The sequence below is a fragment of the Danio rerio genome, chromosome 4, assembly GCF_052040795.2.
Source record: "Danio rerio strain M-AB ecotype USA chromosome 4, GRCz13ab, whole genome shotgun sequence".
Classification (NCBI taxonomy): Eukaryota; Metazoa; Chordata; class Actinopteri; order Cypriniformes; family Danionidae; genus Danio; species Danio rerio.
In genome coordinates, this window is record NC_141024.2 from 35,005,779 (window position 1) to 35,030,731 (window position 24,953).

The 24,953-nt window shown below is 36.1% G+C and overlaps 1 protein-coding gene and 1 long non-coding RNA gene across 2 annotated transcripts in view; one reads left to right on the forward strand and one right to left on the reverse strand.

Moving 5' to 3' along the window:
- The window catches only part of LOC147844817 (uncharacterized), a 532,816-nt gene extending 525,528 nt beyond the window's left edge, over positions 1 to 7,288 (reverse strand). Inside the window, exons 1-2 of the long non-coding RNA XR_015483849.1 lie at positions 4,473 to 7,288; positions 3,238 to 4,366 (exon numbers count right to left, since the gene is read on the reverse strand). This is a non-coding gene — a long non-coding RNA (uncharacterized LOC147844817). The remainder of the gene's footprint in view (positions 1 to 3,237; positions 4,367 to 4,472) is intronic.
- LOC137491238 (uncharacterized) lies at positions 5,875 to 24,415 on the forward strand. The gene is made up of 5 exons (XM_087249209.1): positions 5,875 to 5,914; positions 6,348 to 6,499; positions 18,618 to 21,509; positions 22,583 to 23,742; positions 23,947 to 24,415. The coding sequence occupies exons 2-3, from the start codon at positions 6,415 to 6,417 to the stop codon at positions 19,568 to 19,570; spliced, it is 1,038 nt and encodes a 345-aa protein (XP_087105335.1). The 5' UTR covers positions 5,875 to 5,914; positions 6,348 to 6,414; the 3' UTR covers positions 19,571 to 21,509; positions 22,583 to 23,742; positions 23,947 to 24,415.
- The last annotated feature ends 538 nt before the right edge of the window (positions 24,416 to 24,953 follow it).

Genomic DNA, 24,953 nt, shown 5'->3' on the forward strand with positions numbered 1-24,953 from the left:
CTCTTACTAAGTCTTTGTGGCGCAATAGGTTAGCGCGTTCGGCTGTTAACTGTAAGGTTGGTGGATCAAGCCTACCCAGGGACGAATTAGGCATTTTGCTGCCTTGCAACTGCTAACAAGTGCACTGGGCATATATCCTGGGCCACATTCTGTCCAGCGTTAAAAAATGAAATCAGGATTTAGCAGAAGATTGTCACAGGTAGGGAAGGTATTACTGTAAACGGTGTCTAGCTCTTGTAAGGACTCCTCATCAGCTCAGCTAGTTCAGTAGGTAGACTATGAGACCCTTAATCTCAGGGTCGTGGGTTCGAGCCCCACATTGGGTGTTTCTGTAGCCTCTCTCTCTCTCTCTCAGCAAACTTACATTAGGTTGCAAATAGCAGACCTTTTGAAACAAAGTTCCGCCTTTCTACCACTGTAGGTGACTTTTTATTAAGTCTCTTTGGCGCAATAGGTTAGCGCGTTCGGCTGTTAACTGAAAGGTTGGTGGTTCAAGCCCACCCAGCGACGAATTAGGCATTTTGCTGCCTTGCAACTGCTAACATGTGCACTGGGCATATATCCTGGGCCACATTCTGTCCAGCGTTACAAGATGAAATCAGGATTTAGCAGAAGATTGTCACGGGTAGGGAAGGTGTTACTGTAAACGGTGTCTAGCTCTTGAAAGGACTCCTCATCAGCTCGTCTAGTTCAGTCGGTAGCGTATGAGAACCTTAATCTCAGGGTTGTGGGTTCGAGCCCCACGTTGAGTGTTACTGTTGCCTCTCTCTCTTTCAGCAAACTTTCATTAGGGTTCATATAGCAGACCTTTTGAAACAAAGTTACGCCTTTCTACCACTGTAGGTGACCTCTTACTAAGTCTCTGTGGCGCAATAGGTTAGCAAGTTTGGCTGTTAGCTGAAAGGTTGGTGGTTCAAGCCCACCCAGGGACGAATTAGGCATTTTGCTGCCTTGCAACTGCTAACATGTGCACTGGGCACATAGCCTGGGCCACATTCTGTCCAGCGTTACAAGATGAAATCAGGATTTAGCAGAACATTGTCACGGGTAGGGAAGGTGTTACTGAAAACGGTGTCTAGCTCTTGAAAGAGCTTTGCATTGGCCCGGCTAGCTCAGTCGGTAGAGCATGAGACTCTTAATCTCAGTGTCATGGGTTCGAGCCACACGTTGGGCGTTTCTGTTACTTTTCTCTCTCTTACAGCAAACTTACATTAGGTTTCATATAGCAGACCTTTTGATACAGAGTTACGCCTTTCTACCACTGTAGGTTACCTTTCCCTAAGTCTCTGTGGTGCAATAGGTTAGCATCCGAGAGCCAGGGTGCAGGAGGAATGGCACGGGCTGGTCTGGATGCAAGAGGATATAATCGGTCAAGACATGATGCTAGTGTGGAGCAGAGTGTATCAGTGGCACTGTTCGTATCAAGTGCAGAGAGTTTGCAAGATGGAGGAAGAGAGTCTGAAACAATGGTGGATAGTCTATTGGGTGAGAGAGATCGTAGGTTTCTGCGAAAGGTAACCAGTGTTGGAGTGTGTGGCGGCTCAGGAGTAATGTGGATGTTGAGAGACAGAAGGAACAGAACAGAACAGAACATCACTATATATAAGAAATAGAGTACTTAATCAACTCATTTGTGGCTATTGTTTCTTGCTCAGACTTACCTGATTTCTGTTTGTTAATGACTCTCATATAAAGAAACTGTTGAAGCAAGTGTTGAAGAGAAGTTATTTTGATTCTGTTCATTGTTTTATTTTTTTTAAACAGGACATTTTTATTGTTTTGTTAATTTTAAACAGGATGAAGTGTCCAAACACAGAGAAAAACTCCTGCTGAAGCGACTGATCTCCACACTGTTATAAAGATGGCGTTTATTAAAGAGGAGAGTGAAGATGTGACGATTGAAGAAACATTCACAGTCAAACAGGAAGATCTGCAGGAACAAACAGGTTGGTTTTCATTCTCAGAGACCAACTCAGTCATTTGATTCTCATTTAGATATTTTAATAATAAGAATAATAAATTAAATCCATCTTGCAGCCCTGAGTGTGCTGCCTAGTTCTCCTAAATGCACATAAGCACTCATTGAAAGACAGGAATGAGTTTCATTTGTCACTTGTTCTCATGTCTTTTGTCATTATTTTATGTATTATTAGTCTCCCATTTTCTCTACCTTCTTAAGGTTATTGCTTTTCTTGTTCTTCTACTGTTTGTAAAGTGTCCTTGAGCACTGGCGCTATATAAAATAAATAAAAACAACAAATTAAAGTTTAACTGAGTTGAGGATATTTGACCTACAGTATTAGATATCTGCTATTACAGTGATAGTGTTGGCTTAGTACTTTCCATTTGCATATGTCACATTGATCACAATTCCCTTTTTTTCATCAACTTCTTTATGGGTTTAAACTTGTTTGTAGTAGTTGTTACTAGTTCTCACTGATAGTATGCAGAATTACATCATTATTATAATAACTAATTACCAGGACAGACCGTTCTGGACAGATTGTTGTGCATAGATTTAGTTTATTATAGTTTATATAGTTATTATATAGTTTAGTATAGTTAGTAAAACTTTTATTCATTTGTTTTTTATTTTAAAGAAAGTTTATTTTGGAAAAAAGTGTGTGGATCCTAGTCGAGCTCTCTTGTTTTAACGCAATATTTAAGATTTTTTGCTAAGAAATATCTAAAATATTTTAACATTATTATTAATTTAGTATAGTATCATTAAATGTATAAAATTGGAATATTATTTGATAAGACAAATAAAAATCTTTTTCATCTGGGGCATTTGAAAAATTCCTTAATCTAAAATTTCATTCATAATGGTCTTAAAAATGTCTTTAAAAGTCTTAAATTTAACTTGGTGAAACCTGCAGAAACCCTGATTTAAAGTATGTCAGAAATGTGGATGCCCTTAATTTAAAATATGCTGAATGAAATGGACACTAAAATAATTAATTATTATTATAAAACATTGTACAGTATTCTAAACTATATGTTGTTGTTGTGGGACGACGTGAGACAAAACAAACAAATTATAGTGGAACAATAACGTTTAGCATTGCACTGACTACAACTGGCCAACAAACTAGTCTAAAATAACTTTTGCTGCTTAAGAAATGGATTACAGCATGCTGATAATATGCAAACATTTGAGTGTAAAGTTCGTCAGAATATTGACCATATTCTTCATGTACCAGCAGGTGGCACCATTAGAATCTTTTTGCTTGAGACTTTTTCTCAAAAGAAAATGTTTTGTGTTCAAAGAGGAAAAAGTGTTTGTTTTTTACCCAGACATTTAAAATAATATATTTTAGAGCAGTAATCACAGTACCATGAAGCCGAATCTTATACTGGCCCATGCCTATTGCTGCTTGATGTTGCAACGTCATATTTTCTTAGTTTATTTTTCTTTGTACAGACATAAACACACTTGTTTGCAGAGCAAGTAGTGTGACCATTTTCTGAGGTTTATTATTCCTGGTCATTTCTCCAATAGGCAACTAAAGTTGCAAAACAATAGCATATGAGATTGGGGCCCTGTTCCAGAAAGAAGGATAAGTGTAAAGTATTTTAACCCTGAAATGAGAGAAACTCTGGGTTTTCCGTTTCAAAATGGCTGGTTTGTCAATTTCGAGAAAGCAGGGTAAGTCAAGCCTGTCTCTGAAAGAGAGTTTTCTGTCGGTCTCCTCCCCTTTTTAAAAGATGAAGCGGTATTTCTCACTTAGCCGTACATTTCCAGCCACCTATTTCTATGTCCATTTTGGGTAGGCTATGAGCATAAAAAATTGGTTGATGGAAACGTCATGATGCACATAACTTTTGAAATATTGGCATAAAAAACATGCGCATAACTGAGGACAAACTTTTTATTCGATAAGAGAAGATAAACTTACGTAAACAACGCAAGCACTTTTACTGAACAAATTCCAGTATGTGTGTTTAAAAAGGTTTGTTATAAGAGATCATATGATGATGAAAATGTGTGTGAATGCACAAACCAGCAGGCTGAGAACATTATAAACATCTGAAATGTTGTTTTGGTCATTCTAAAACACCTGAACCGTTTCAGTATTCATGTTATTATATTATTAATGTTGTAGGGATAGTTTACAGTTTAACCCAAAGAATGACCAGTCTGGTAGATGAAGAAGAGCCGGAGTCAATTTAAATAAATAAATCAAGTTCACTGAAGATAGTTTGCAGTTTCATTCCGCAGAAGCCAGCTTCAACACTCGCAAGGAGTTCCTAGGCCGCACTGCTTACAGTCTCAACAATCGAACAATTATACTCTTTACACAAGTCCAGAAAGGGTGGGATCCAGGTAAACAGTTCTCATTGTTTACAACAGAAATAGACAATTCTAAATACATGCGTCAAAGAAACATAGTATCTACTTCCAGATATGGATGGCCTTAATGTGTGCGTCAAAGAAAGCATTGTATCTGTCTCCAGATATGGATGGCGACCTGATGCCTAGAGGTGAGGTCGCCCTAAGTTATTAGGAGCTGATCTCCGACCTGTAAAAAGGTAAACAAGGAACACAATAGACACAAAAAGACCATCTGTGTTAAAGACTCAAGGATGTTTCTTGTACGTTCAGTTGTGTTATCAGGCTGGTTCAATCAACAGTCTGCAACAATATCTTGGCTACACACAGTCTGTCTCCACACAAAAAGGAATTACATTACTATTAATTATACACAAAAAAAAAAAATCAATCAAACAGCTATAAAATTATAGGCAATATATGAGGACAATGAAACAGGTGTCTTCTTCTCCTCTGTATTGGACCTCCAGTCATAGGAACAGATAGAGAGAGAGAGAGAGAGAGAGATCTCCATGACCTATGACCTGGTTTGTGTGTCTCCTGAAAACAAAGTTAAAATAGACAGGCAAAAAGAGAAACAAGGACACAGAACATTCTTACAGTAAGCAGTTTTAACTTATTTATTAGTTAAAATCAATTCACAGTTAAATACTGAAAAACAGGATGATGAAAAGGATAAACGGTGGTCCATGATGAGACGGATTGGAAAGCAGAAATCCGAATCCTTCAGCCGTCTCACCGTTGCTGAATGTCACACTACAACGTATGTTCAAGTTTTATGAAAATGAACAAATTATTTATAACCTCAGCAAAACATCTTGTATGATGTCTTAATTAACCAATAAGGGCCAGTTAACATTGTTTGAAAGTTTGACAAAATATTATAAATCTTGGGTTTATATTTTAAAAAATAATGCGCAACGATTGAATATTTTATCTGGAAATCAATGTTTTGTCCAATATTTCATTATGACAAATAGATTTTTTTAAAATAATCTATAAAGTTGGGTTTGTAAAGGGACACATGACCTTTCTGAAAATACACATTTAATAATCACACTGAAATGAAGATATACTTTGAATTTGTCTCTGACAGTGTTGACACAATTTGAGGTTTGCTGTTTTTCTGTTTGTAGATTAATTGTAAAAAGTGCAGGAGCTTGACCAACATTAATTTCTTACAGTCTAATACAACAACTATGTGGTTGAATTAAAAATCTTAAACTTTTAATAAATTTAAAATATTTTTTTTTATTGTGATGTCTCAAAGGCACTTAGTGATAATGACCCTAAAAACGTTTTTCAAAGTTGTTTTAAAATGTTTAGATCAACTTCAAATACTGAACATCTGTGTGATTGTGTGTGTGTGTGTGTGTGTGTGTGTGTGTGTGTGTGTGAGAGAGAGAGAGAGAGAGAGAGAGCGCAAGTGTAAAGTAAAAAACGAGGGACAAATGTATCAAAAAGTCATGACTGCGACAGTGAGTGGCAAAAAAACTAAACAAAAGAAAAGACTTTTATTTTGGCGTGGCGTGTGACATCATAAGGTTGCGCCGCTCTTGTGCTGGATTCAGCTGGAGAAAGGTTTGTTTTAAAACATTTACATAAATATAAAGCGATGGATTAAAGTTTCAGGTTTTTCATCTGATGCTAAATTATGTACCTGCTGATGACAATATTATTTTACCCTTTATACAACGAAGTACTATTTTACAGTAATGAGAGCTATTGTTTGAATAAAGCAACAGAAATGTGTGTAATAAGTGTTTAATGAAGGTTTAGTTTATTAAATAGCATAATGTCATTCCATTCTAAGGTTACATCACTATATACAAGAAATGGAGTACTAGTTTTAATCAGCTGTGTCCTGCTCAGACTAGCCTGATTTCTTTTTGTTAATTACTGTCATGTAAATAAACTGTTGAAGCAAGTGCTGAAGAGACGTTATTTTGTTTCTGTTCATTGTTTTAATTATTTTAAACAGGACATTTTATAGTTTTTATTTTATTTTAAACAGGATAAAGTGTTTAAACGCAGAGAGAAAAACTCCTGCTGAAGCGACTGATCTCCACACTGTTATAAAGATGGCGTTTATTAAAGAGGAGAGTGAAGATGTGAAGATTGAAGAAACATTCACAGTCAAGCAGGAAGATCTGCAGGAACAAACAGGTTGAATTTTCATTCTCAAACACATCAAATCAGTCATTTTATCCTCATTCAGATATATTTTAATAATAAGAATACTAAATTAAATTCATCTTGCAGCCCTGAGTGTGCTGCCTAGTTCTCCTAAATGCACATAAGCACTCATTGAAAGACAGGAATGAGTTTCTTTAGTTACTTGTTCTCATGTCTTTTGTCATTATTTTATGTATTATTAGTCTCCCATTTTCACTACCTTCTCAAGATTATTGCTTTTCTTGTTCTCTTTCTGTTTGCAAAGCGCCCTTGAGCACTGGTGCTATATAAAATAAATAAAAACAATAAATTAAAAACAGGTTTAACTGAGCTGACGATGTTTGACCTACAGTATTTTCATAGAAGATATCTGCTATTACTTTGATGGTGTTGGCTCAGTACTTTCCATTTGCATGTCATGTTGATCACAATTGCCTTTTTTCATCAACTTCTTTATGAGTTTAAACCATGTTATGTTTTTGTAGTTGTTACTAGTTCTCACAGATATCATCTGAGTTAAAACTACATTATTATAATAATCGTTGGTTTCCGCTGGGTATTAAAATGTCTTAAATTCCAAAATAAAAATTTTAGGCCTTAAAAAGTCTTGAATTTTCTGAAATATTGTGCTGTAGGTCTTAAATCTTTTTTTAAACAAGTCTTCATTTTCCTTTGTTCATGTTTTGTTACCCAATCTGGCTAAAACCCTCACAATTCCCAACAATCCATCTCAATAAAACTTTTAACTTTTTAATAAAAAAAGAGGACATTTTAACTCTGTTTATCACAATGGTAAGTACTGCTGAGGACATTGACCTGGACAGATTTTTGTGCATAGATTTAGTTTATTATAGTTTTTAAAACTTTTAAAACATTTGTTCATTTGATTTGTTTTTTATTTGAATTGAATCTGCTCGCGACCAGGTTTGAGCTACCAGAACTGTTGCTATGACAACAACTCTCGGATCAGTTTTTAAGATCGTCAATAACCAAATCCAGCTAACAGAGTGATCAACGTACGAAGAACAGACCCCTGGACAAATTGTTGTGCATAGATTTACTTTATTTTAGTTTTTAAAAAATTTGTTCATTTGTTTTTCATTTTAAAGAAAGTTTATATTTGAGCTCTCTTGTTTTTACACAATATTTAAGATCTTTTGCTAAGAAATATCTAAAGTATTTTATTATTATTATTGATTTATTATTGTATTATTTAATATTTTATATTAAAATGTTTTTTGATAGGACAAATAAAAATCTTTTTCATCTGTGCCATTTGAAAAATTCCTTAGTCTAAAATTTAATTCATAATGGTCTTGAAAATGTCTTAAATTTGACATTAAATTTGACATTACATCTACAGGTGACACCTGTAGAAACCCTGATTTAACGTATGTCAGAAAAAGTGGATGACCTTGATTTGAAATATGCTAAATAAAATGGAAACTAAAATAATTAATTGTGGGATGACATGAGGCAAAATGAACAAATTATAGTGGAACAATAACGTTTAGCATTGCACTGACTACAACTGGCCAACAAACTAGTCTAAAAATGAGTTTTGCCGCTTAAGAAATGGATTACAGCATGCTGATGATATGCAAACATTTGAGTGTAGTTCATCAGTATTGACCAATTTCTTCATGTACCAGCAGGCGTCGCCATTGGAATCTTTTTGCTTTAGATCCTAAAAACAGCGTTATGCTGCTTAGGCATTGGACGATAACCGTTTACAAGGTATACCGTGGTTTAAAAAAAGGTTGAGGTTTGAAAAAACACCCATATTTTCTGCTGTACCATTCCTATATGTAAGGTTTTTTTTACATTTAGTTTTTTAGGACAACAGTATCTCCAGCAGAAAAGATATCCAAAGATGCCTTTCCTATCCAAAAATTCAGTTTTACATCGTAAAGAAATCTGTGTTTTTGAAACTAATGAAGACAGCAGAAGTCAATGATTCTTTAGTATTATTCAGCCTGACATGTTTACTGCTCCAAAATATTGTAAAAGTTTCTCAAATTAAAAAATATTGTGTTTAAAGGGGAACAAGTTTTTTTTTTTTTTTTTTTACCCAGACATTTAAAAGAGCAAATTTTAGAGCAGTAATCACAGTACTGTGAAACCGTGATATTTTTATTCAAGGTTATTAGAATTCGAATCTTATACTGGCCCATGCTTAATGCTGCTTGATGTCATATTTTCTAATTAGGGGCCAAGCACCGTAGGTGCGTAGGCACCTATTGGATCCGTTAGCGTTCCTATTATTATTATTCTTCTTCCGTTTCTTCCGTTTCTTCCGCCAGATTTGAATGGCAGCCCATATAGGCGTATGCGGGAAAGTTGTATAATTTGGCACCATGATAGAGGACAGTATTAACATTAATCAGACCAAATATGAAGTCTCAAAATCAAACTCTCTAGCGCCACCACTTGTCCAAACTTTCACATACGTTTATCATCATAACTTTTGAACCGAATGGGCTACAATCAAATTTCTTTTTTTCTCTGATTCCTTGGCTCAGTCCGATTCAAACGCACCCTATGACGTCATTTTACGTCATGAATTTTTCCGCGCTATTTTAAATTTTTCGAAAAACCTATTTGATCGAACTCGTCCTAGGCCGTTTCTCCGATTTTCACCAAAATTGAAACACATGATCTACAGACCATGCCAACCAAAAGTTATGGAATTCAAGTTGATTAGACCAACCGTTTTCGTCTAACTTGCGATCAAATTTAACGAAGGACTTGCAAAAATGGACTTGAGACGATATCTCCGTAACGCATTCACCGATTCACACCAAACTTGGTATGTGTTATGACATCTAGGGTTTGAGGTTACTTGCAGAGTTTCGGCGCACTGCCCCCTAGTGGTCCGGAGATACAAAAAACTTGCTTTTTGGCTTATAACATCTCAACCTTTCGTCCGAAACTCATAAAACTGGTCTCATTACATCCGGCAGAGCATGTCGAGTCGAATGATGTCTGATTTTCACAGGTCGGCCATTTTGGGCGTCGCCCATTTCGATTTTTGGCCAAAAATGCTATATTTTACCAACATATTCACATATCATTACAAAACATGGTAAGCATCTGGCACAATGATAGAGGACAGTATTAACATTAATCATACCACATATGAAGTCTCAAAATCAAACTCTCTAGCGCCACCACTTGTCTAAATGTTCATGTATGTTTATCATGATAACTTTTGAACCAAATGGGCTACAATCAAAATTCTTTTTTCCCCTGATTCCTTGACTCAGTCCAATTCAAACGAACCCTATGACGTCATTTTCCGTCATGAATTTTTACGCGCTATTTTTAATTATTCGAAAAACCTATTTGATCGAACTCGTCCTAGGCCGTTTCTCCGATTATCACCAAAATTTAATCACATGATCTACAGACCATGCCAACCAAAAGTTATGGAATTCAAGTTGATTTGACCAACCGTTTTCGTTTAACTTGCAATCAAATTTAACGTAGAACTTGCGAAAATGGACTTGAGACGATATCTCCGTAACGGATTCACTGATTCACACCAAACTTGGTGTGTTTTATGACAACTAGGGTTTGAGGTTATATGCGGAGTTTCGGCGCACTGCCCCCTAGTGGTCCGGAGATAAAAAAACTTGCTTTTTGGCTTATAACATCTCAACCTTTCGTCCGAAACTCATAAAACTGGTCTCATTACATCCGGCAGAGCATATCAAGCCGAGTGATGTCTGATTTTCACAGGTCAGCCATTTTGGGCGTCGCCCATTTCGATATTTGGCCAAAAATGCTATATTGTACCAACATATTCACATATCATTACAAAACATGGTATGCATCTCCAACCCCATGCCCTGAAAGTACTCAAAAACTTCAGAAGCAGCGCCACCTTTTGGCCAAAAGTGCTTGGCCCCTTAATTGCTGCTTGCAGCTATATTTTAATTATTTTTCTTTGTATAGTCATGAACACACTAGTTTGTAGAGCAAATAGTGTGACCGTTTTCTCACTTAGGATATAATAACCCCTGAGCGTTCAATGTAAGATAGGAAAGGCTGTCAAACCTCATAAAACTTTTTTGTAGAGCCTCGTATGGTGTGCTCAAGGTGCTAGAGTTTAAGATGTGATAACATTTTTAATATCCAATGTCTGTGGGATGGCGGGTTTTTTTTTTTTCACCTGAGAAGAATTAGGGGTCTGGTCAATTAAGAAGAAAAGGCAATGATTTCTGCGTGATTAGTTGACAGGTGCATTTCTTCTGGCACTGTACCAAAATTGAGGTCAAAGGATTAGGATCCATATCTTTATCACATATAGATGAAAATGATCTAAAAATATTGGCCCAAAATGTATGTAATCTAGGGCATCCCCAGAACATCAGATCTGCTGGCTCCAAACCACATCCCGGGCAAGATGAATCCGACCCTTGTAGGGATGGTATACAGTTTGACCCAAAGAATGACCAGTCTGTCAGATTAAGAAGAGCCGGAGTTAAAGATTTAAATTAAATAAAGTTTGCAGTTACATCAGCAGAAGCCAGCTTCAACACTCGCAATGAGTTCCTAGGCCGCTCTGCTTACAATCACCAATAAATAACAATTATACTCTCACATAATGTCAGTAATTGCATCATACATATAGATGTTCTAACCTGAATGGTTAAAACACAGATAGACTAGGAGCATTTCCACATGGGGTTTGTGCGTACAATTCTGAACCGTATGTTAAGCATAAAAGTCAGACATCCTCTAGACCAGGGGTGTCCAAACTACGGCCCACGGGCCATCTGGGGCCCGCAATCAGTTTTGTGGCGGCCCGTGAGGCTTTTTATAAATATTAATAGAATCTGGCCCGCTATACAAAAATAAACGTAATTCAAATAACCACTGGGTGTCGCTATTACACACCTTCAATTAGGCATTACTTCCTGTAATGAAGTAAAACTAACCGACCAAACTGAAGGAAACATAAGTGATAATCACATTTTGGTGAGACATGGCGCACCAAGAAAAAGGAAAATCAATCAGTGAAAATCAGTGCAAGAAGTTTCAGCCACGTTGGGGCAAAGAATATTTCTTCACAGAGGTCAGCGGGAAATGTGTCTGTTTAATTTGCCAGGAATCAGTTCAGTAATGAAGGAATATAATATTAAAAGACATGAATGAAACAAAGCATCAGGTCTTCAGCTCTTACACTGGTGCAGAACTAGATCAAAAAGTAAAACAATTAGCAGCTGCCCCTTCAGCACAGCACAGGAAACCCTTTACTGAAGGAGAATTTATAAAGGATGAGTGTTGCAACTGTAATTTGCCCAGAGAAGATTCAAGTTTTTTAAAAACTTAAGTCTTTCTAGAAACACAGTTGGACGACCAAAATAAAATAATTCCATAATAATATACACACACACGTCTATATATATATATATATATATATATATATATATATATATATATATATATATATATATATATATATATATATGTCTATGTGATGTATGTAAAATTTGGCCCGTAAAACTTTTTTTTTTTTTTTTTTTGCATCTGGCCCTCGGCACAAAAAGTTTGAACACTCATGCACTAGACTGTTTTAGAGCTGACTCCGGACCTGTGAAATGTTAAACCAGGGAACCAGGGACACAATCTGAGACCATCTAACCACTTTAAAACAATTCACCGTAAAAATAGCAATATCACTTTTAGACATTTTAGATAGTATTAACTCATAGAAATAACAATAGAAACAGTTGATTCCAGTCCTCAGCCCTCAGGTCCAATCAAGATCTCCATGACCTCTGACCTAGTTTGGTGGTTTCTGAAAATAGTTATAAAGAGACAGGCAAATGCACTGAACATTCTTATATTAAGCAGTGTGTTTAATATATTCCTTAGTTAAAATCATTTCAAAGATAAATACTCATTCAAATGATCAAAAATAATGAGAAACAAGATGATGAGGAAAGGATAAACGTTGATTCATGCTGAGATGGATTGGAAGGTATAAATCCAAATCTTTCACCCTGGATACATTTCTGCCAGCTTGCTCCTAGATGTGAAGCCTATGAAGCACCTTAAACTGAAAAAGACCATGTCTAATACATACAGAAGATGAGTGTACCAGTTCTATGGCATATTGACATGCTGTATCTGATATTTCCAGTCCCAGTTCATCTTCCAATTTTTGCTTTATACAATTTAGGGAAGGGGAGGCAGTTCTTTGGATCACTTCATATAACATGGACATAACAGCCCTTTGATGTGGGTCCATATTTACCAATTCATCTATCCAGCATGCTTCTGGTTGGTTCAGTGAAGGAGAGAAGTCTTTTTTAATGAAACTACGGACCTGAAGGTACCTAAAAAATTAGACTGGGGAATTTCAATGTCTGTTCTTAACTGTTGAAATGAGATAATATGCCATCTTTAAACAGGTCCTTAACACAGTTAACTCCCTTCCTAGACCATAATTGGGATGCTGAGTCTATTAGAGAGGAAGAGAATAACGCATTTAACAAAATGGGAGCAGAAGGCAATGCTTGTTTATTATTAAAGTGAGGTCTGAATTGTGACCATATTCTGAGTGATTCATTAATGACTGGGTTATTTGTAGATTATTGTTTACTCACTAAAATCGGAGCACAAAGTAGTGAGAGTAAAAACACTGGATTCGACGTGTGCTGATCCATCAGTAACCAAAGTGGGGCCTCATCATTACAGATGTTGGAAAACCAGAATATCAGTTTGTGTAAATTGGGCACCCAATAATAGTATAAGAAATTGGCATTGCCAATCCACCCTCTTCCTTTTTTCTTTTTAAGAATTCCTTTCTTATGTGAGTAGAAATACAATTTTTTTTAATGAAAAATGACTTGGGAATAAAAACAGGCACGGTCTGAAAAAGAAACAGAAATCTAGGTGGTATTGTCATTTTAATGGAATTGATCTTCCCAGCCAAAAATAAAGGGTTGACCACCAAGTCATGTCTCATTTGGATTTGTCTAATGTCATTTTAAAATTATTATTGAACAAATCCTTATATTTGCGTGTCACACTCACACCCAGATATACAAATTTATCAGGACTTACTGAAAATGGAAAGGATTGGAAGGACATTTTCTGTGCTCTATCATTGATAGCGGGAAAAAAAAAAACTCTTTGCTAGACTGACTTTGTATCCAGAAACATTTCCAAATTCTGAAATTATTGTAAGAGCTCTTTGAATGCATGTATCTGGATTTGACAGAAAAAGAAGATCATCCGATATAGCAGGAGCTTATGTTCTTGTCCCGCTCTGAAAATTCCTTGCAAGCCATCGGAGTTCATTAATATGGTTGCAAGAGGTTTGATAGCAATGTCAAAGAGCACAGGGGACAGAGGGCAGCCCTGTCTCGCTCCCCTAGAGCAGGCTGGTGATGCCCGGAAGTATCGCCTGAAGCCACACAGGAAAATTTTGTACCTGCTGTATATCTTAGGCCCCGTTTACTCTAGTGCGTTTTAGTAAAAAAAACGGCGTTTTAGAAAGAACACGATCCAGGCCCACACTACCGCTTTACCTAGCGTTTCTGAACTGCTCTCCGACCTTACCAAAACGCTGAAAACGCACATCACGTGACCACACACACACACTCCGACAAGCGCTGCAGCATTTCTACCCAGATGAGAGCTGTGCTGGGTGGACTGCTCATCAAGCATCTCCCGCTGGATCTAATCTCACTATATTTGCTAAACGTGATATTTAATTCACCTTGTTGTCTATATCTAACAACATATTCCCCGACTTTGGTCTTTTGAATCGATTACTTGTTCACAGGTAACGTGTTTTGGCTGAGCACAAAGAGAAGTTAATAATTAATGGAACCACGTACATTCTGTATATTAACTGATCGCTTGCCTTTACTTCCTATAATGTATAAACTTATTGTGCGTTATGCTTTCATAATGGCTATTATTGATTATTAAAACTGATATTCAGCAAAGCAGAGGATACGTTTCGTATTTTCAATAAAAATTAAAGGAGGCAGTGATGTTATATAGGCTCTGTTTTATTATAAATATGCATACAGTGAAGATGCAGCATGACGCCTCAGCATTTCTGCTGTCTTCCAAGTTGTTAATATTAAAATGAAAATAGGCAGTTGCTTAAATCATGTTCACATTTTATTGTTGAGAAAGTGAAACAACGTAGCCAGGATGATGTGAATGAAGTTATAAAGTACACTGTTCCCTTTGAAGATTTACCAGACATGTCCTCGAGGGTCTGTTTTCCATATCAAACTTGCGAAGTCTGAACTTACCGGGAGAGGATGCGAGATTGAACTGTGTGTGTAGACTTCTTAATATTGAGGAAAAGCCCCAATCAGATAGGCGAATGTCGGCAGCCCCGCCTCCATTTTCAGATGTCTCCGTTTTTGCCCATCCACATTGAGACGGAGCAGCAGCGTTTCAGAATGTAAACCTCTCCAACCTCTCCAGCGTTTTCGGCACTCGAAAACTCCGGCATAGTGTGGGCGGATGGCGTAACCGTAGCAAAACTTATGCGTTTTAAAATGAAACCACATTAGTGTAAACAGGGCCTTAATCACAGTCATTTTTGGTGGGCACCAGTAAACACTATGGTAAATCAGCGCTGTTTAAGAACACGCTCAGTAGCACCTACAGGTTAGTGGGAAATGGACGATTTTAAAACTTCAGTACCAGGAAAATACTATCACAGACAACACGAGGGTGTGATGGTGTTTTATCGCTCACTCGGTTACATAGGCTGAAGCAAGGAATCGTCCCCACAGAGTTTACCTGGTGCCATGAACTGAATCCTAGGAGGACACTTAAGCATATCACTGTTAAAGAGATTGTAATCTAGTTTGATGCCTAATCTGCTTTTAATTGTTTTAATTAAACTGAACTGAATGATATTAAAGTGAGGTTTACAAATTGTGGCAACAGCAGAAGGTTTGTAGTCCACAGCATGTTGTTGCAATGTTTACAGTGCTGATCCTATACTTCCATGTTTTTTTCCCACAGCAGCCTAGCTTTCGTTCTTTAAAATGGTGGCAGTGTAAAATAAGCGTATTCTCTTTCCAAGAACAAGCTGCCATTGTTCCCTCATTCATTCGTTCATTCAGAGATGCCTTTAGACATGGAGGATCACCAGAAAAGGACTGGCAATAGGAATGAAGCGTCTGCTTCCTTCTATACATGTGTGGTCAGAAAGTCTGGTTGTCTTTCAAAGACTTTTCTCTCAGACTTCCCCCACGTAAATTGGGACCCAAATTCATTGGACCATTTCCCATTATCAAGGTGCTCAGTCCAGTGTTGGTTCAACTGAAATTAAGCTCTAAGTTTAAAAACATTCATCCGTTTTTTATTTTAGGTGTCTAAGATTAAACCCATTCTTCTCTCCCCCCTGCAGGCCCGGCCCTAACCAATTTGGCACCCTAGGCAAGATTTCAGGTGGCGCCCCGTCACATTGCAGTAAATTCCACTGCTAGTGTATAGTCATAAGAAACTAAATAGCTTTTTGATTGACTACTACAAGCTGGGAAAACATCAGATAAATATGCCAATGCAATTAACGTTATTGCTGAATAGAGCTAATATTTACACATTAGCTTGAGGAAGTAATGATCGAGGTATGCCCTTCTACAACATAAGCTGACATTATAACTAATCTGTCAACGTTGAGATGTAAAAAAATATGGGACAACAAATAGCTTACTGAAGTTTGTCCTGCGCGCTTGCGTTTTTTTTAGTTACTTCTTTGGTTTGGTGCGTTAATCTTATCGTTACTATTATTCAAAAGAAGTCACATAGAGGAGGTAATTTAAATAAAAGATTATTACAAAGAGAAGCGTTCTGGATTTATGAATTAAAGTCACTTGCACCAAAAGGAATGAATGAGGAGCTGGATCTTTCTGCGTTTCTTTAACAAATCTGCTATTTAATCGATATTAGGAATTGTAAATCTTGAACGTTAAAGTTGTTGACAAAAATAAAAAATTATTATTTTTTTCTTTAAATGTTTGTGAACTTCGGAATAAAGATAATAATGGGAGAATAATGTTAATTGATAGGTTTCTTGTGAAATAATATTTTAGGAGGTAAGGGTATTTTTTTATGTGGTTGATCAGGATATATTGAAGTGAAACAGAAACTATTGGTTAACACTGTGATAATTGACATGCTAACTGGTTTGGTTTTTTTGTGAAATGTTTTTTGTGGATAAAGGTATTTTTTCGAGAGGTTGATGATGTACTGTAATGAAAAAGAAAATATTGATAAACTTACTGATATTTGATGTGCTGTTTTGTTATGTAATGTTATTGAAGGTAAATGTATTTTGCTAGTAATTGACCATGATATTGTAATGAAAAGGAGAGGTCTGAAACTTGATGTTTGATGTGCTGTTTTCTTGCGAGATTGTTTTGGAAGGAAAAGGTATTTTTCGAGTAATTGATCATGATATATTGTAATGTAAATTGTTAAAAAATATAATGATATGCTGTTTTTCTATGTAGTAATGGTTTTTAAATGTAGGTATTTTCGTATGTTTCGCAAATTGTTTTTGAAAATCTCTGTAAAGTGAGGTCGGAAATGGGAAGATTGTTTATTGTCATTGCTGTGAAGATTATAAGTTATTGTGTGATTAATGGATAATGAAATGAGTGACGGTTTAACTAATTGCACATTGTGATTAACTATGGGATAAAAGGGTGGAGTTAGAGAATTGAGTCACACACTGAGGAAGGCTTTGTGCCGAAACGTCTGTTTGTCTGTTATAACCTGTAAAATGTAGGAATAAGTAAAAATAAAAACAGTACGAAGCAATTGAGTGCGAATCATTACCTGCTTTTGAATAATAACAACAAATAGCTTCAAATGATAGAATACATAGCAAACATTAGAAAATACTGACAATAAAATAATAGGTTTAGCCTTTTAAAATCAATGGCCTGTACAGAAATTAAATAAAGCTATAAAATCTACTTCACTTTTGATTGTATTTGCATATTGATTAAAGGTACTATAGTTATTTAGTGAAGAGCAGCAAATGAATCTAATTGTGTTTTGTTTAATAACAGAGGTGTTAATGTAAGAATGCACAGATCTATAATGAAGCATTTGACTACTTTAGTAACTGTGTGTGCTCATTTAAGGGACAATTAGTTGTGTTTAAAAAAAAAGCGCAGGACGGAGCAAAAAAATAAATTAATTAATTAAAAAATCATCAGGTCCATAGTGAGTCTTAAGGGAATGCCAGGGGGTGTTCTTGAGGGAGGGGGTACTGTCACTGTACCTCAAGCTTTTGCTCTCTCCTCCTATTCTGGGTTACAGATTATCTCTTGTCATCAGCTTTTTTTATTTTACTCGTGACACAAGTATTTTCTTTCTTATTTGTGTTTAAATGTCTTTAGTTTTTGACATGATGTCTAGCTTTTGAGGCACTTTTGGTCTACTTCACTTTGTTAGACAGGTCCATTTAGGTGATTTCTTGATTGCAAACATGTTTGGTAGTAATCAGGTCTGGGTGTGACTAGAGAACTTGAAGTTAGTGTGAAGTTATGTTTAATGGGGGAAAACATTTTAGAATTATTAGAATTCTGCATTGTAATCGATACTTGCAAATTACTAAACCAGAGAACATTTGTCATTTAAAGGTGCAGATTTAAGGCTTTATGCAGATATGTCTCATGTATGTGAGGCAAATATTCACAGAGATTAAGCTGTTTTTTTCAAACAGGTTTACCTGTCAGGCACAGAATGAAAAAGTATTACCCATCTGCTCTACAAGTTTTACAAAAACATGTTGTTTTGTTGTGATTTCGCATATATACAAATAAATAAAAAAAACTGTGCCTTTACCGCTTTCAATTTGATGTCTCATCAATGTGACCAAAAATAATCTGGGATCAATCAAATAAGAATCCGCTTAAAAGTGTATGTGTGTAATGGACACCAGGAGGTTGATATGACAAGATCAATCTAAATATGATCTGCTGTTTTTACATTTAATGTGCATCAAAATTAAGGTTTGTGTTGCCAATGTTTTAGAGCCTTTTCACTTCAGCTTTTGATGAGAGTTTGAATGATTTACTAAAAACTAAACTTTTTTTTATTTCAGACCTAATTAAAGACTATGAGGAGAGTAAAGAAGAGGAACATCATGTCAAAATTGAGGACAGAACTCATTTAGAGACTGATGGTATTTTCAAAGTGAGAGACAAGAGTTGTGTCACCTGCACTCAGTATGGAAAGAGTTTGACAAGCAAAAGCAAACTAAAGACTCACATGATGATTCACACTGGAGAGAAACCATTTACATGCACTCAGTGTGGGAATAGTTTCAGCAAATCATCATACCTTAATCAGCACATGAGGATCCACACTGGAGAGAAACCATTCACGTGCACTCAGTGTGGGAAGAGTTTCAGCCAATCATCATCCCTTAATCAGCACATGAGGATCCACACTGGAGAGAAACCATTTACTTGCACTCAGTGTGGGAAGGGTTTCAGCTGCTCATCATCCCTTAATAAACACATGATGGGCCACACTGGAAAGAAACCATTCACATGCACTCAGTGTGGGAAGAGTTTCAGCCGATCATCATCCCTTAATCACCACATGAGGATCCACACTGGAGAGAAACCCTTTACTTGCACTCAGTGTGGGAAGAGTTTCAGCCGATCATCATCCCTTAATCAACACATGAGGATCCACACTGGAGAGAAACCATTCACATGCACTCAGTGTGGGAAGAGTTTCAGCAAATTATCATCGCTTTATAGACACATGAAGATCCACACCGGAGAAAAACCATTCACATGCACTCATTGTGGGAAGAGTTTCAGCCAATCATCATACCTTAATCTACACATGTGGATCCACACTGGAGAGAAACCATTCACCTGCCCTCAGTGTGGGAAGAATTTTAACCAATCATCATACCTTATTAAACACATGAGGATCCACACTGATGTGAGAGAGTATATGTGCTTGGAGTGTGAGAAGACTTTTATTACAGCTGCAGAACTGAAACGGCACCAGAAGATTCACACTGGAAAGAAACCGTAGTCATGATCAGTGTGTACAGAGTTTCATTCATTCGGGGAAGCTTAAGAAACACATGTGATGGTTTCCGGTATGGTGTCGACACGTGTAGGAGCATAGAAAGAGAGCTCCCATACACACTGATATTAATCCTCCTTTTTACATCATTAATAACCTAAACCATATGGAGGGGGGCAAAAGCAAAAAGGCTAGGACAAAACCACTATTGAAACTTGGGAAAAAAAAAAAAAAAACGAGAGCTCAACAGATGAAAAATCCGACACGGACGGGATAGGTGATAGCCTGTCAACTACAGACATCAAAGCTTTCCAGATGGATATTAAATCTGATTTAACCAGATTTAAGCAAGTAACTTTTATTAACTTTAAGCAAGAAATAAAAAAACTGGATGGCCTCATCACGGACCTAAACGCAACAGCAAAAAACATCAACAAAGTGGAGCAGCGAGTTGGAGAATTGGAGGAGAATGTTGCTAAGATAATAGAAATTCTCCATCAAACCATTCAAATTCAAGAAAACTTACAAAAGTAACTGTTAGGTCTAAAAACACGCTCTCGTCAAAATAATATTCAGATCTTTAGAATCCCAGAAAGAAGCATAGGCAATAATATCCAAGACTTGGTGGAAACAATTATCAAAACGGAGCTGTCACTCGACGAATTGGACCTTAAAATCCAACAGTTTCACCAGGCACTCAGACCAAAACCACCCGCTGATGCCACCCTAGATCAGTGGTGGTATTCATCCTGGAATACAAAACGAAGGACCCGGTTCTCCGCTCTGCATGGAGGAAGAAAGTAATATACTGGAACAAAAAAAAAGATTTTCTTTGACAAAGACTGCCCACCTAGGATCCAACAGAAAAGATGGGCTTTTGTACTAATAAGCCAGCGAAACTTAGAATCTTTCTCGAAAACGGGGCAGTCATGTACATTTCGATGACGGGGCTTTAAGAGATCTGAAAGAACAAGGACTGATAAACAGCGAAGAAGAAACTATTATAGGAATCACTGGGAATAAGAAACAAAGACTTTGGCAAAAGGTTGGAGTGACTTCGAAGAAAAGTAAGGAAAAACATCAAACGAAGATCTGGGAAAAACTACGTGAATTTCAAAGAGACAACACTAGCTCTGTTTGAAAGAAGGATAAAACCTGACAGATCCTAACAAAGAACTCTGAGAGGCTGGAAAAACTTCTTGACTTGATTCACCAATGATGGACATTTAAATCGTTTGAAGGAAGAATGGTATTTAACCGAACTGACCAACGACACAAGATAAACGATTAAAGCCCACCAAGACTCAAATCGTTAAGTAACATACTGGTGGGAAGACATAAAGGGATTCTAATCTATACACTTAAAATCCCTTGCTATAATTAGTAGAAATATTTAACTTGAAAACCTAGCCAGAAATAAAAGAATATAATATTGCCAGATATGGGTGCTGAATATATTCGTTAACATTTTTGTGCAATAGGCACAGCAAGGAGGGGCCCTTTAGAGAATGAAGGCTTTACTCTCACATTAAAAGTTATTTAAGACTTCAAGGTTTGGAGACCTTTTAAGTTATGTTTTTTTTTTATGTTGTTCAAGATATTCATGTTTGTGTTTTTCATATTCCGGTCACCGTGATCTTCGCAATAAGATCTGATTATAGTTTTTGCAAAAACAGGAATATGGAGTAATTATAAGAAGCAAACTCGTGTCTCAATTGAAAAGAGAAAAGCAACAGATAATCTTCTGGCAAGAGACGCATCTTTCTGATACAGAACATAAGAAATTAGAAAAATTGGGATGGCCTCAGGTACGTTGATCTGTGGGGGAGACTGGAATGTACAACTTCAGCCTAAATTGGACTCGTCTTCTAATAAGCAAATTAGTCAAGTAACTAGACAAATAAGATATATGATGAAAGAATTAGGCTTAATAGATGTATGGAGAGTAGGGTTGCAACAATATACCGGTATGACGGTCTACCACGATTTGAACGTGCACGATTATCATACCATGAACAATTGCATTTCAACGGTTTTAACCCTTAAAGACAGAGATAGCCGCCCGCGGCTAAAAATAAGTATTGCTTTTAAATGTTTAATAACTTTTGATCCGCTGATCCGATTCATACAATTCAAAGATTGGCATAAAGAAGAGAATCTCAGCTTTCCAGTGCTGTATCACATAACATTCGGACTTCCAGAGGCTCCGGAATCAGTGCGGTTACGTCATCAAAATTTGACCACGCTGATTTGACAAAGAAACGCTCGTCACTGTGTCTCCGGACAAACCAGACATGAAACATTGATGCATTGTCCCTCCTCCATGCCCAGATTGGTTCAAACTCGCTATATCACAACCAATAAGCATAGGTTTCGCTTTTGTTTGTGGACCAAACAATGAGCTTTTTGAACAACACTGAATGAGAGATAGGCATACATTTATGCGTGGCTAAATAAAACGCAAAAAAAAAGTTTTGCATGAAATAATTCTCATACTAAGTACTTTTGCATGCACAGCAGCACAGAAACATGACAAAACAGTGACACAGCAAAGACGAACTGCTGCTCTTGCTGTTTTCAAAAGACGCAAATGAAGGTGCAGCTGTTTGTCTGCATTGCAGACAACCAAATCCATATCCACAGACAACCATATCCATGCTGGCACATTAAACCTAAGGATGTTCCATATTGAATCTAGTTTCGTTATGTAACTATTTATAGTATAGTAAATATTTATATCTATTTTTTTACTGAGGATTTGCACCATGTTTATTTGGACTTTATTTAGACTTTGACACATTATTTATTATTTTCTTATTTTTTTTATTTGTTCATTGTAAGTGGTGTTGTTTATAGTAACTAAAAATATATTATTTGGAAAAAGTCAAATTTGCTTCACTGTTCTATTACTTTGTAACATTTGTAACATACCGTATACCGCGAAACCGTCAAACCGTGGTATTGTTTTAGACGATTATCATACCGTAAGAAATTCATACCGTTACAACCCTAATGGAGAGACATATACCCTCTTAAAAATAATGTTCTTTGTTCTCTACCGCCCACATGTCTCATTCTAGAATTTATCATTTTAGTTTGAGTCAGATCAACATAAAATAAAAGACTGTAAAATAGGAACAAGAGACATCTCAGACCAAGCAGGAGCTTATTTAACAGTGTACGTGGACAATAAACCCAAAAAAACATTTTGGCGATTTAACCCTAATCATTTAAATGATTTAACATGTGTAGGATATGTTAAAAAAAGAACTATTAGAATATTTAAAACATACTGATAATGGAGAGGTGTCACCTAGTATCCTATAAGACGCAGCTAAAGCTGATATGCGAGTTAAACTTATAATGTGGGGATCAAGGAAAAAAACTGAATTACATGAATAATCTAAATATACAACTTTAAGAATTAGAGACTAAATATAGTAATAAGAAATATCCAGATATTTTTAATAAGATCAATGAAGTTAAAGCAAGGATAAGGAAACAACAGGCAGAGTAGAGTATATTTAAAATCAAAGATCCCAAAACTAAAAAGATATGTCATAGATTGGAGGAAATACAACAGGCTTTTCAGGAAATACTATAAGGAATTATATAAGACTTAAAGAATTAAGAGACTAAATATGGTAATAAAGAAGATCCAGATACTTTTAATAAGATCAAATAAGTTAAAGCGGAACTCAATAAAATATTCGATGAGCAAGTACAATTAAAACTTACATTTTTAAAACAGAAATTTTATGAAAATAGTCCAAAAGCAAAAAAGCTCCTGGCATGGAGAATAGGGAAATGACAGGCAGAGAGGAGTATATTTAAAATCAAAGATCCCAAAACTGAAAAGATACGTCATAAATTGGAGGAAATACAAGTGTTTTGCCGAAATACTATAAGGAATTATATTTCTCAAAAGATTAATATTGAACTTGCAAACATGCAGCATTTTACACACATTAGATTTATCAATTGGATCAATACAAAATAAAACCCAAACTCAAAAAACAATTATAGAAGAAATAAGCAATGCTATATCAATCCTTAAAACATCTAAAGTACCAGGCAGAGACGGCTTCTCTGCATAATGGTATAAAATATTCAAAAAAACAATTAATGTGAATGTTTTTTGAATGCTTTAATCATACCTTACATGAGGGCAACGACCTGTAAAGGGAGAGGATCTAGAGGAGATGAAGGAAGTCAAAGAAGTCACCACTGGGTTCTGTAAGGTGGATCCAGCAGGGGACCCTCCTTTTCACAAAATGGATGGACACAGTAATCTTTTATAGCTGCAGAAACTGAAATCTCAACATGCTTATACCCTCTGGTGGATTTACACATTCTTTTCATGGTGTCCCCCATGTATGCAGTGTGCAAAGTAGTGCACACACTCACCTCTCATGTTACCATTTCTGGTGCAGTTGTCTCTAAAAAAGCCACAGAAGGGCGCAGGAAATGCAGGCTTTGTTGGAAATGCACCCCAATCATGTGCGAGGCATGCCAAGTGCCCCTCTGGGTTATTCTCGACCGAAATTGTCATAAGACTTATAGCTAGGCTGTTTATTTGTAGCAGTGGCTTTCAGTATGTTTAATTATTTATTTAAGTTTTACTTGTTAATTTGTTTATTTTTTACACAAGAGTGTCCTTAATTAATTTATTTATGTGTATGTATCTCAATCAACATGGGTCTTAAAAGTAAAATATTAATCTCTTTTTACCCCACAAATGAACATCCATTCACCACTGAATGCCCCTCTGTATGACCAATTGTGATAAATTGTGTAAATTTTACAATAGTGTTGATTAAGTTATTAAACTTTTTTTGTTATTCAATCAAATTGTTCTGTCTACACGGTTTATAAAAAAAGTTTATCTCATTAACAAATTGATTTAATTCGTCCAAATCAGTTGCATAGGGTTTCAAAGTGTTTTATGCATGTTTTTTTACATTGACAAGTTTGAGGTTGACATTTGTGTTATTTCTGCATATAGTAAAATAAAATAAAAAAATTAACAAATTTGTGGTTTGTTGCACTTTTAAACTATTTAGCTAGTTAATATAGATTAATGATATACATACACTTCAAGTTGGGGATGTAAGGATTTTATTGATATATGGCATTTAAAAAATACTCAAAAGAATGACAGCACAGCATGTAAAAATACTAAGATATACCTTAGCGGAATTGTTTTATGGCAGGTCCTAAAGGGTTAACATATATAGCACATTTTAATAACATTTACACAGTAATATTGTGATTACATTGCTATTTTAACGATCTAGGCCCAAAGTCTAAAAGCATATGGCGCAAACGCATTAAGGGCATTTCCAAATCCACTTTTGCTATTTAAGGGACCGAAAAACATCAGAAAGAT